Source organism: Labeo rohita, chromosome 17 (genome assembly GCF_022985175.1).
Source record: "Labeo rohita strain BAU-BD-2019 chromosome 17, IGBB_LRoh.1.0, whole genome shotgun sequence".
Lineage (NCBI taxonomy): Eukaryota > Metazoa > Chordata > Actinopteri > Cypriniformes > Cyprinidae > Labeo > Labeo rohita.
This window is the reverse complement of record NC_066885.1, coordinates 4,895,079-4,907,932: the sequence shown is the minus strand read 5'-3', so window position 1 is coordinate 4,907,932 and position 12,854 is coordinate 4,895,079. Positions and strand designations below refer to the sequence as shown.

At 35.8% G+C, this 12,854-nt stretch overlaps 1 protein-coding gene across 7 annotated transcripts in view; it reads left to right on the top strand.

Moving 5' to 3' along the window:
* Window positions 1-12,854, top strand: part of syne1b (spectrin repeat containing, nuclear envelope 1b) — a 121,111-nt gene that overhangs the window by 86,565 nt on the left and 21,692 nt on the right. For all 7 annotated transcript variants that reach the window (XM_051133948.1, XM_051133949.1, XM_051133950.1 and 4 more), the window contains 26 exons: window positions 91-240; window positions 370-579; window positions 656-757; window positions 1,186-1,305; window positions 1,460-1,660; window positions 1,753-1,926; window positions 2,230-2,361; window positions 2,469-2,665; window positions 2,749-2,881; window positions 3,613-3,795; window positions 3,908-4,057; window positions 4,212-4,388; window positions 5,655-5,810; window positions 5,910-6,065; window positions 7,288-7,458; window positions 7,543-7,676; window positions 7,761-7,965; window positions 8,065-8,247; window positions 8,336-8,482; window positions 9,977-10,131; window positions 10,274-10,421; window positions 10,492-10,586; window positions 10,671-10,905; window positions 10,982-11,176; window positions 12,284-12,409; window positions 12,496-12,651. In XM_051133948.1, the coding sequence (XP_050989905.1) occupies window positions 91-240; window positions 370-579; window positions 656-757; window positions 1,186-1,305; window positions 1,460-1,660; window positions 1,753-1,926; window positions 2,230-2,361; window positions 2,469-2,665; window positions 2,749-2,881; window positions 3,613-3,795; window positions 3,908-4,057; window positions 4,212-4,388; window positions 5,655-5,810; window positions 5,910-6,065; window positions 7,288-7,458; window positions 7,543-7,676; window positions 7,761-7,965; window positions 8,065-8,247; window positions 8,336-8,482; window positions 9,977-10,131; window positions 10,274-10,421; window positions 10,492-10,586; window positions 10,671-10,905; window positions 10,982-11,176; window positions 12,284-12,409; window positions 12,496-12,651 (4,191 nt within the window). The remainder of the gene's footprint in view (window positions 1-90; window positions 241-369; window positions 580-655; window positions 758-1,185; window positions 1,306-1,459; window positions 1,661-1,752; window positions 1,927-2,229; window positions 2,362-2,468; window positions 2,666-2,748; window positions 2,882-3,612; window positions 3,796-3,907; window positions 4,058-4,211; window positions 4,389-5,654; window positions 5,811-5,909; window positions 6,066-7,287; window positions 7,459-7,542; window positions 7,677-7,760; window positions 7,966-8,064; window positions 8,248-8,335; window positions 8,483-9,976; window positions 10,132-10,273; window positions 10,422-10,491; window positions 10,587-10,670; window positions 10,906-10,981; window positions 11,177-12,283; window positions 12,410-12,495; window positions 12,652-12,854) is intronic.

The window sequence follows — 12,854 nt, the reverse complement described above, 5'->3', positions numbered from 1 at the left end:
ATTGCTTAATTTGTCAGTTTAGCATACTGATGTGTGTGTGTATCATTGGTGTTATGGTAAACATTATGTAATGTTCGATAATTTATGCAGGCTACAGAGCAAGAAGTCATTCTGATGGAGCAGCAGCTTTATTCAGCGGTCACAGCCACATCCTCTTGGGTGGATGATGTGGAAAACACACTGTTTTCTGGCCCTGCTCTGCTGACGGAGAATGCAGAGACACAGCTCTCCAACCATGAGGTCTGAATATTTTAGCGGCAAATTTTGCTATCTATAACTGATTTAATTGTATTTCAACGTAAGTCAGTTATTTCCCAAGGACACATTTTTTAAACAGTTAAACAGGTCAAACCCTTGCTTACTTTACAGACATTGGGAAAAGAAGTGACAGAGGTGACGAGGCAGGTCAGCCACAGCGAGGGGCTGATAGGTGGCTCTGTGGGACTATCTGAGGAAGAGCAGACCCTGATGAAGGACACCCTCGACTGTCTGACTCGACGCCTGGGAGCTCTGGACTCGGCATTGGACCGCCGCTGTGACACCATGCGGAGCAGAATGCGGGAGCTCACAGCTTTCCAGGTAGGAATTAGGAACCAATCAGCTCTGTATATGTATGCAACACTGCAATATCATCTCAGTTCCTGTTTCTTTTCAGACGGAGTTGCAGCATCTCTTTACAGCGCTTAATGAAAGCAAGTTCCAGATTATCCAGAAAATGGCAGGAGTTCTTGACCATACAACAACTAAACAGATTGAAGTAAGAAAGAATAGTTCATATCTGATTATTAATTAATGCACTGGATAATTAGCGATTAATAATTGTGTTTGATAATTAGATGTTGTCTAATTTATTAACAGTGACTATAGTAATATGCCAGTGCTATACTATTATAGTAATATATAATAATAAAAAATATATTAAAATCTAAATATATTAATATTTTAAACATTTTTACTTTTTGAGTTTTCTTTTTAATTTTAAGTTTTGTGCTTATGTTGTTTTGTCATTTTTATTAGTTTTAGTTTTTTTAATATTTCTAGTAAAGTTTTTGTTATTTTAATACTTCATTTTTTTTAATTTATTTGCCAAGGCAGCATTTCTAATTTTTGTCTTTCATATACATGTATATATTTTTTTAGTTTTAAGTTTAGTTTTAGTTAACAATAAACTCTTTTCCCTGACAGACTATTGCAGAGGCAGAGGAGACGCTGAAAGATTTCGAGCACAGAATAACAGAGCTGAAAGCCAGAGGGGCGGAGCTACAGCTGGACCAGTTTTCCACCAATGAGCTGCTGAAGCTACAGGTAATAACCAATCAGTGGCATTAACAAATCTGTCGAACACTTTTGTGTTCTCATTTACTCTAAAACAGAAGCATATCAAGAAGTCCCAATATATAGTGGTTTAGAAATTAAATACCTCAGTTTTCTGAAAGTTTTCCATGTCTGTGCTGGACAGGATGCTTATGAAGAACTGGTGATGACGGTGGGCTCTCGACGGAGCGGGCTGAACCAGAATATGGCACTGAAAAATCAGTATGAACGAGTTCTGCAGGATCTAATTGATCTGGTGGACACGGCCCAAGATAAGATGAATGCTGACCAGAAGATGATTGCCAGCTCAGTAGAGGACGTGCACAACCTTCTAGACAAGCACAAGGTACGTCAAACTCAGAAATACATCTTGTCTTTGTCTATAAGGTTGTTCACACCCTTTTTGATGCTCATTTGTCCATAATGTTTTATTTCCAGGAATTTTTCCAAGGCCTAGAGTGGCATATGGTGCTCACCGAGACGTTCTACAAAAAAATCAGTGCCTTTGTTTTGCCACGTGAGCGTCAGACTCTGGAGGAGACACTAGCCCGGGCTCAGGATGTGCTTAAGCAAGCGCACAAAAAAGGAGTTGAGCTGGAGTGCATCTCAGAGGTAACATGATTTTTTCAATTTTATATACGGGCCATTCTACAGAATAGAACTGCTGTCTCACAACTTTGCATTAAAGAAATAAATTACATTTTACAACATATTCAAATAGAAAATAGTTATTTCAAATGTTAATAATATTTTTTGTTGCATTTTCGATAAATGCAGTTTTGGTGAGCAGAAGAGACTTTCAAAGCAATTTAAAAAATCATACCAGCCCTAAACTTTTGAAAGGTAGTAATATTTCTAAGTATGAAACTGTTTCTTACGTATGTATGTGTTGGTATGTTTTTGTGCCTTTATCAGACATGGAGTCGTCTAGTTTCGGACTATCAAACCCTGTACCGATTGCTAGAGGCTGTGGAAGGCAGTCTGCCGACTGTCGGCCTGGCGGAGGAGACGGAAGAAAGACTGAATGAAAGAATAGAGCTCTATAAAGTATGTAATGAAATAATGAATCTTCAGACATCTTATTAGATAATCTGGAGTAACTATACAGTATCTGAACACATTTTCAACTTGACCATCCATTATCGTCACCTTAGGCCCTTAAAGCCAGTCTGACGGAGCACCAACACAAGCTGCATCAGGTGCTGGAGGAAGGGAAGCATCTTCTGTCATGTGTGAGCTGCTCCAGCCTGGAGAATCAGCTCACTCTTTTGGGCGAGCATTGGCTCAACAACTCCACCAAGATCAACAAGGAGCTACAGAACCTGGAATCCATCTTGAAGCACTCAACTAGGTCAGAAGCAATTTTTTTAGACTGTATTGTTTTATTAATTTTATTTCACAGTCGTAATAATGAGATGTGCTTGATTGTTACAGGTATAAGCATGAGTCTGTTGAACTGAATCGATGGCTACAGGAAGCTCTGGAACGCTTGGAGTTCTGGAACACACAGTTTGTAGCTGGACCTCAGGAACTGGAGACTGTTAAAGACCAACTATCAGCTTTTCTGGTTAGTCAGACTGGTTCAATCTTAAGAAATTACAAGCATGGGGTCTGTTTGAGATGTTGGTGCATTTGGTCAACCAAATTTTTTTCTAGAAAACCATACTGGTTCAAGCTTTGCTAGTTAATAGAATGCCAATGATATATATATATATATATATTTTTTTTTTTTATCCAATTGTATCCAATTTTATTTTATGCAATTTATTTGATTTGATTTAATCTAATTTTATTTTGTTTTGTTTTATTTTATCTAATTTTACTTTATTCAATTTTGTCTTGTTTTGTTTTGCTGTTTTATTTTTATCCTGTTTATTTTATCCAATTTTAGTTTATCCAGTTTTATTTAGTTTTATTTTATTTGATCCAATTTTGTTTTGTTTTGTTTTGTTTTATACATCCAATCGTCCATTTATTCATTCATTCTCCAAACTGCTGGTCCCATGTAGGGTTGTGAAGATGCTGGAGCCTATCCCAGTGTCCTGGACCATATTTTTATTTATTTATTTATTTATTTATTTTACATGTTTTTATTGTATTGTATTTTATTTTTTTAATTATCTGTAATTATAATGTAATAATTCATATTCACAGTTTTTTTGCTAATCAAAAAAAATGGTTTCAAAAGAAGCTTTAATTAATAATTAGAAATACTAATATCTTGTATTTATATCTTTGCATGTCCATAAGGAAGTACGGATACAGGTCGTTTCATACATCGTATTTTCTTCTGTACAGGAGTTCAGTAAGGAGGTGGAGAGCCGCTCCAGTCTGAAGGCCTCGGTGCTGAACGAGGGAAACCAACTGCTCAGACTCAAAAAGATGGACACCGCATCTTTGCGGTCTGAACTTTCCCGTCTGGACTCTCAGTGGTCCGAATTGCTCGCCCGCATTCCTGTAGTTCAAGAGAAACTCCACCAGGTACTGACCAGAGCTTCCATTCACTAAACAGGCTTCAACAAATAGGATTAGTTTCATCTCTGGGGTTTTCAGTTCCTTCATCTTTTGAAGATCAATTTTTTTGTTGTTTCAGTCTCAAATGGATAAGCTGGCATCCCGTCATGCTACTGCTGAGCTTGTGAACTGGATTTCTTTGATGGAGAGAGTGATAGAAGAAGATGAGGAGAATCTCAAAGGGGCTGTTGGGTCAAAGGTCATCCAAGAGTACCTGCAGCGATACAAGGTGACATCATTTACCTGTTATATACCTGTTAAAGTCTACAAACTGTTTGAACTGGATTTTAAAAGTCTATCAGATGTCTAGCTACAGTACACAAGACTAATTATGAATTTTTATTGCTGTTTTCTTCGTGTTGTTTGTCCTCTATGTCCTGTAGGGCTTCAGAGTGGATGTGAACTGCAAACAGTTGACTGTGGACTTTGTGAATCAGTCAGTGCTCCAGATGAGCGGTGCAGATGTGGAGAGCAAACGCAGTGATAAAACAGATTTTGCGGAGAAACTGGGTGCCATGAACTGCCGCTGGCAGATACTGCAGACACGTATCACAGAGAGGGTGAGACATCAAATGAAGCTCATACTTGCTATAAACACGTTTCAAACTCCAGTCAGACTTTTAGTAGATAATTTTATTCTGAGCTGTTCTATTAGTTATTTTTTGGGTATTTTGCAAATTAAGGATTAAAATTTTTTTTCACGTGTGTGTAGATATATACAGTATGTAATTTTTTTCAAATTAGATATAAATAATAAAAAAAAAATTTGTGTTACTGTTTGGTGTATGATTGTTAAATTGTAGGGATGTAACAATATCAAAATCTCATTATACGATAATATGAAGTCCATAGTTATTGCAATATATAAAAAAGGGCAAATAAAGACTTGGAAAAATAAATTTACATTTTAAAATTAAATTATTCTATCTAATGCAATTTGAGAGTTCTAAATTAAGAGCAACAACCCATGTTCTTAACTAAGAAAACTTAAGTCAGTGAATTGACTTGAACCTGAACTTCAAGGCGGACTCAATCCTCTTGTTAGTTGTCATATTTGTCTCAGTCTAAATTACATCCACACTGGTGTTTTAGGAAGCCAAACAAATTAGAATATAATAATAATAGTAACAACAATTTTATTTTATTATTCTTATGACAGTATTAGCCATGTATTGTAAAACAGTTGCACTGTCAAATAAATAACAATTAATATTTCATAGGTATATTATTTTTGTGTTACACTACAGTAGGGAAATTACAATGCTGTCAGAATTTCATACTGCACTTTTGACAAAAATGGCAGCAGAGCTTTTATTTTGACAGAAAACGGCAGCTTCAGTGAAAACAGGCTTACAAAAACACATCTAACTGCAAATCTAGTGAAATGCTGTAATCATCTGCCGCAAAAATAAACGAGTTTAATGCATTCACCATGAACTGAGCCGTTCTGAGTTGCGGAAAACACAAGATCACAAGCTGATTTCCTGAACGAAGTGCTCACTTCGCTTTGAAACACGCAGCAAAAATTGATGAAGGAATCAAGCCATATTGTGCTTTCGGTTTTAGTTTGTTTGACAGATACTGTGCCAAAGCATAATGGCCCAAAATGCAAGTTTAAAGACTTTTTATGTTAGAATAAGAAGTTTAAATATATTTTAAAAACTACACTTTTTGTCCACTTTTTGTGACCATGATGATATCGAGATTAGTTTTGCTATCGCAATACCACAATATTGATAATACACTTACATCCCAATTAAATTGTATTATAAAATACCATAAATGTGTTGTCTAATTCTGTTAAATGTTAATTTTTGTTGTTTCAGGTACAATATCTGGAATGCTTGTTGGAGTCCTGGGTTGAATATGAAGGTAAAGTTCAGACTCTTCAGGCATGGCTGAACTCTCAAGAGGACAGACTCAAGAGAAAACACAGGATTGAGAACCTATCCTCTGTACAGAATGCACTGAAAGACTGCCAGGTTTGACCGTTTGACTGAAACACGCAGTCTTATTTTATTCAATATGACCTCTACGACTGGAATACAGATTTTCTGTCTTTTTCTGACATGTAACTTCAGGAGATGGAGGAGATGGTGAAGGACAAGGAAAGGGAGCTGGAGAGAGTGGAGGAACAGGCTTGTGCTCTCGTCCAAAATAAGACTGACGAGGCCTGTGCTGTTGTCATGGAGTCTCTGCAAGCCTTGAACAACACATGGGCCAATCTGGACCACTTGGTATTTACTGTTTTTATTAGACCATAAGTAAAAGTACTCCATTAACGGAGAAGTTCCCTTCCATAATGAAAATTTACAGATAATTTACTCACACCCATGTCTTTCTTTCTTTAGTCGTAAAGAAATTATGCTTTTTGGAGAAAAAAATTCAGGATTTTACTGCATATAATGGACTTCAATGGTGCCCATGAGTTTAAACTTCCAAAATGCAGTTTAAATGCAGCTTCAAAGGGCTCCAATCAGTCCCAGTCGAGGAAGAAGGGTCTTATCTGAAACGATTGGTTATTTTCTAAAAAAAAAAAAAAGTACAATTTATATACTTTTTAATCTTAAATGCTTATCTTGTCTAGCTCTGCGTGAACTCTGTGCATTCCGGGTCAATACAGTTATTGTATCCCATCTCATTTTCTCCTCCAACAAAATCATCCTACATCGCTGCTAAAGTACCAGCCGAGTGTTTACAAGGTGAATGCCTAAGGAGGGTCAGAAACCCTTTACAAAAAAGGTAAAACAGCGATGTAGGACGATTTTGAAGTTGGAGGAGAAATTGAGATGGGACTTTTTAGACTTACCCTGACTGTCATGAACCGGGGTTCACACAGAGCTAGACAAGACAAGCACTTAAGATTAAAAAGTATATAAATTGTACATTTTGTTTTTTAGAAAATAACCAATCGTTTCGCTAGATAAGACCCTTCTTCCTCGACTGGGATTGTTTAGAGCCCTTTGAAGCTGCATTTAAACTGCAGGCACCATTGAAGTCCAGAATATGGAGAACATTCCTGAAATTTTTTCCTCAAAAAACATAATTTCTTTACAACTGTAGAAAGAAAGACATGAACATCTTTGATGACAAGGGGGTGAGTAAATTATCTGTAAATTGTGAATGTTAAGTTTCAGTAATGGTTATACATTCTACTATTTGTATACCTGTGATATTTCTAAAGTATTTGTATGTTATTGTTTATGCAAGTTTACATATAGTTCACTGAGAGGAAGTGAGGACTCTTGTGTGAAAGAGTTCGGTGTGTTCCGTTGTTGTTGTTGTTATGGACGGCCATGGCGGCAGTCAAATAAAGAAAGAGTTATCTGTCAAGTTTAAAACAGTTGTCTTTTTTCTGAGTAACAGTGAACTTCTCCTTTAATATGGAATTTATATATGGTTGTAGTGTTGTATGTGGGGTTTCTGCATGTAAATTGTCTTTGTATGGCTGTGTCTTAGATCGGGCAGCTCAAGATCGGTCTGAAGTCTGTTCAGGACAAGTGGAGTCAATACAAACAAGCGTCTGAAGAGATCAACGGATACCTGACGGAGGGACGCTACTCTGTGTCTCGCTACCGTCTGCTCACGGGATCTCTGGAGGCTTCGCGGCTACAGGTGGAGAGCCTACAGGTAAAGCACGTTCCAGTGCAATCTAAAAATTATGGATCTGAAGTGGAAAAAAAGTCTCCTTTTTATTTCTTCTGACATCTGTAGAACCTGCAGGACGAGCTTGAGAAACAAGAGAGCAGTCTGAGAAAGTTCGGATCAGTTACACATCAGCTTTTAGAGGAGAGTCACCCGTCTGTGTCTGACACACTCAATAACACACTAAAAGACATTAATGCCAGGTACATTTTAGTTTGCAAATGCAAAGTCATTTTGGCTTGAGTTTTTTTGAGAGTGAGGCAGAAAATGTATTTTGTGGTATTCAGGTGGAACAGTTTGCAGGAGGAGATCGTGGAGCGTCTGAAGAGCAGTAAGGCTCTCTTGCAGCTGTGGCAGAGCTATAAGGATCTTTATGGACAGAGTGACTCCAGCGTTCAGACATTAGAGGAGAAAGCAAACCAGATGCTGAAGACAGCCAGCCACAAAGACATCACAGAGGAGGAAGTGTCCACCTGGATTCAAGACTGTGCTGTGAGTGCAATGTTGCATTTTCTTCTTGGTGCAGTTTGCTTTCACAAGGCTACCAAACTGTGTTTATGCAAGTTACATGTAAGTAAAATGTTCCCTCAGGAGCTGCTGCGCTCTCAGGCTCCCGTCCAGGCGTCTCTGCAGGTTTTATTGGAGCTGGGAGAGCAGCTCAAACAGCAGGTGGACACATCAGCTGCAGCCTCCATCCAGTCTGACCACCTGTCTCTCACCCAGCGCCTCAGTGCCGTAGAGCAGAGCCTGAGCCGACAGCAGGTGGCGCTGCAGGTGAGTGAAGAAGATTAGTTACTGCCGTATGAAAGTGGTTTTAGTGTTTGTTGCTGAGGTTTTTTTTTTTTTTTTTTTTTCCTCCTAGGCTGGAGTTCGGGACTATGAGACGTTTAATGAGCAGCTGGACTCTCTGTCCCGCTGGATTGTGGAAGCTGAGGAGGTTCTGAAAGGTCAGGATCCGAATGGTTCTTCTGACCAGTCACTGATACGGGACCGTATGGAGGAACTGAAGGTATGTAAGACTGAATGGATAAATTATGCTGGGATTCTTGGAATATGCAAAGATCTGTTCAGTGTTGTTGTTGTTTACTAAAACTATTTAATTTTGTTAGCATTAACTGAAAAAAAAAGCTGAAATAAAATAAAATATAAATAAAAATATGTGAAAAGAAAAAAAAGTAGCTGAAATAAAATAAGTTTGAGCTGAAAAAATAAAATTACTAAACTAAAACTGAAATAAAGAATTCATTAAAATAATTATAGCACACAACAAAATTACTAAAAATGTAAAAATAAAATCTAAATAAAGCTAAAATAAAAATTTAAAATTCACTTAAAAATAAACTTAAATCATTAATGCACAAAACACAATTCCTAAAAATTTAACTAAAATTAAAATCTGAAAATCTAAAAATAAAAGCTAATTCAAAATATTAATAAATCATTTAAGCTGAAATAAAAAAATAACAATTCAGTTGAAAATTAAATTAAATCATTAACTCATATAACAAAATTGCTAAAAATTTAACTGAAATTAAAATTTAAAAATAAAAGCTAATTCAAAATATTAGTAAATACTGTAGTAGTCTATAAATAATACAGAAATAACTTTGAAATAAAGCTGAAATAAAAATGTTAAATTCTATTAAAAAGAATACAAATCGTAAACTCACAAAACAAAATTACTAACAATTAAACTAAAATTACAATCTAAAATATCTAAAAATAAAAGCTAATTCAAAATATTAATAAATATTATAGTAGTATATAAATAATACCAAAATAACCTTGAAATAAAGCTGAAATAAAAATGTTAAATTCTATTAAAAATGAATTAAAATCGAACTCACAACAAAATTACTAAAAATTAAACTAATATTAAAAATAAAAATTATATTAAAATACTGAAATAACCTTGAAATAAAGCTGAAATAAAAATTAATGATTCAATTAAAAATTAAATAAAATCATTAACTCACATAACAAAATAAAAAAAAAAAGCTAAAATCTGATAATCTAAAAATAAAAGCTGATTCAGAATAATAATAAACTCTACAGTAGTATATAAATAAGGAAATAACCTTGAAATAAAGCTGAAATACAAATCAGTACTTCATTTAAAAATGAAATAAAATCTTAAACTCACATAACAAAAAAATTAAACTAAAATTAAACTATAAAAAAATCTAAAAATAATGGCTAATTCAAAATATTAATCAATACTATAGTAGTATATAAATAATAACAAAACAACCCAGGATCAGGCTGGCCAATATGCACACTGTCAGAAAGTCACAATATTGGACAAAAGGCTTATGCTTAAATACTCAAAATTATTTCTGTACAGAATTGCTGTACATAGACTTAATTTATATAAGAAAAAAATAAAGCAGTTTCCATTTAATTCTCCTTTTTTTGATCACTGTATAATTCAAATACACTCAAAATAACAAAATTAGAAAACTTAAAATGTGCAATATATTGATTGTTTTGTTTATTTGTCCAGAAACAAATGCTGAAGTTCAGCAGTATGGCACCTGATCTGGAAAGGCTGAATGAACTGGGTTACCGACTCCCTCTCAACGACTCTGAGATCAAACGCATGCAAAACCTCAACAGAAGCTGGTCCACCACCTCAGCTCAGACCACTGAGAGATTCAGGTTTGCTAGAGGGATTATATCATTATTGATCACTTCCTTCTTATATCGCTCACTTGAGGTCTTCATGGAAATCTACAATACTAGAATAGATGTTGTTGAGTGTCCGTTTACCTTCTAAAGGATGTCTAAATTCTCTTTTCAGCAAACTTCAGGCACTCTTACTACAGCAGCAGACCTTTCTGGAGAAATGCGAGACGTGGATGGAGTTCCTGGTGCAGACGGAGGAGAAACTGGCCGTGGAGATTTCCGGAAACTTCCAAAGCCTGATGGAGCAACAAAGAGCCCATGAGGTGAGATATACAAAAGCAGGTTAGGAGTTGCAAACCTTGTCTAGATACTAATAAATGAGCAATGTTAAAGCTGTTTCAGGCAGAGATGTTCAGCAGACAGCAGATCCTTCACTCCATCATCAGCGATGGACAACGCATGCTAGAGCAGGGACAGGTGGACGACAGGTGAGCAACATCATCTCAATCATCAGATATATGCTTATGCAACATACAGACTGAATGCTTATATTTAAAACTGACTTTTTCCAGAGATGAGTTCAAGCTGAAGCTGGCTTTGCTCAGTAACCAGTGGCAGGGCGTGGTGAGACGTGCACAGCAGCGCAGGGGCATCATAGACAGTCTCCTGCGACAGTGGCAGCGCTACAGGGAGATGGTGGAGAAGCTTCGCAAGTGGTTGGTGGAAGCGTCCCACCAGGCTGAAACCCTGCAGGCGGGCGCACCTGTGCCACTGCAACAGGCACGAGCCATGCTGGATGCGGTTCAGGTAAGTATCGTTTGATCTAAATATGCTTTTGTGCTGGCTGTTAGCGCCCCCTGTTGACGCTCTGTTGATTTTGCAGCTAAGGGAGAAGGTTTTGCTGAGGCAACAGGGCAGTTACATCTTGACGGTGGAGGCAGGGAGACAGCTGCTTCTGTCTGCTGATACACGGGCCGAAGCCGCTCTACAAGAGGAGCTGCTCGACATACAGGAGCGCTGGAGACACGCCAACATCCGCCTGGAGGAGCAAAAGAAAGAGCTGGCTGTCCTGCTAAGGGTAGAGTTTTTTGTCACAGCGCCATCTGTTTACTTCATTTGGAGTCTTTATTGCTACATGTTCCTGGATTAATTTAGTGATCTTTCAGAAAATTCTACCAAAATTAAGTCACCCATCCAAATATGAGAAGCCTCCAAATATTAAGGAATATTTTTAATTGTAAATTCCTGATCTGGTAAAATTAATGAAATCTTAAAAAAGAAATAAATAAATAAAAAACATATCTAATTAACATAGGAAATAATTATTATTTGTCATAGTCATAATTTATGTTCCTAGAAGTTCTTGCACTTCATTTTTTTTATTATTGTTTTTATTATTGTAATTTTTTTAAATACATATTTAGTACATATATTAGTTGTTGTAATTTTAGCACATCAAGTTACTAAATGGAAGTGCGAAGTGCTGCCTTGGCAACTATAAAAATATGAACTTATAATAAGAATATAAATATTAATTTCATAAAAGATATTAATAAAATGTAAATATAAATATTTAATATAAATATTAGTTAATACTATCAGGGTTATTATAGTTAACAAAAACTGAAAACATAAACTTGTTAAATGAAATTAAAAAACTATTTTTATTTAAGGCAGTATTTCTTGTTTTCATTTAGTTTGATTTAGTTTAGTTTAAAACTGAAATGAAAGACAGGCATATTTAAATACTAATAAAAATGTCAAAAAAAAAAAACCCATAACAAAATTACTAAAAAATGTAACTAAAAATCTAATGAAAACAGAAAATATACAAATAAAATCTAATTTAAGAAATGTAAAAACTATTTTTAAATTTAAAAAAACAGTAGATGTAAATAAATATAAATATATATAAAATATATATTTATTGTTATATATTTATTTCACTGTATTTACTACTATTAAAGTGTTTGTTTATTGTAAAAGTAATTGTATTATTTAAGTGAAATAAATATTATTTTCTAGTATTTCCATATCATTTCACCTTTAATTTTGCTCTCAAACGAATGTCTGCATGAGTTTATAGGTTGTTTTTAGATGATAGAGCAATTCATGTTACTGTAATTGTTCAGAATGTGTTATATGTACCCAGAAACCACTTAGACTCATTTCAAACTTTTTACAGGATTGGGAAAGATGTGAAAAAGGTATCGGAGGATCTCTAGAGAAACTAAGAGCTTTTAAACGCCAGCTTTCCCAGCCGCTTCCAGATCGTCATGAGGAGCTGCAGTCTGAACAAATGCGCTGCAAGGTATGCAAAGTTTAGATTCAAGATGAAGAACTGAATACTGAAAAAATTATAAAAAATTAAAACCAATGAACAACCGTTTCTTACAGGATCTGGAGAGCATGTTTGACGGCTGGAAGGAGGATTTGACCCATCTGACGGTGTTGAGAGAGTCTCTGTCCAGCTACATCAGTCCTGAAGATCTGCGGGTGCTTCAGGAGCGCATTGAACTCCTGCACCGCCAGTGGGAGGAGATCTGTCATCAGGTACGCTGAGAACATATGGCCATCAGGTGGTGCTGTTTTACTACATATACATGCATTTGGTGCAGACATCACAGACACATTCAAACAAATGCTGTCTGGTCTCCATAGGATGCTCATTGGGTTTTAAAACATCTAGAGATAGTCTTCAAAAAACTGCTGTGCAATTCATTTGCTTTTCAAACATCACTGCATCATGTTTTGCT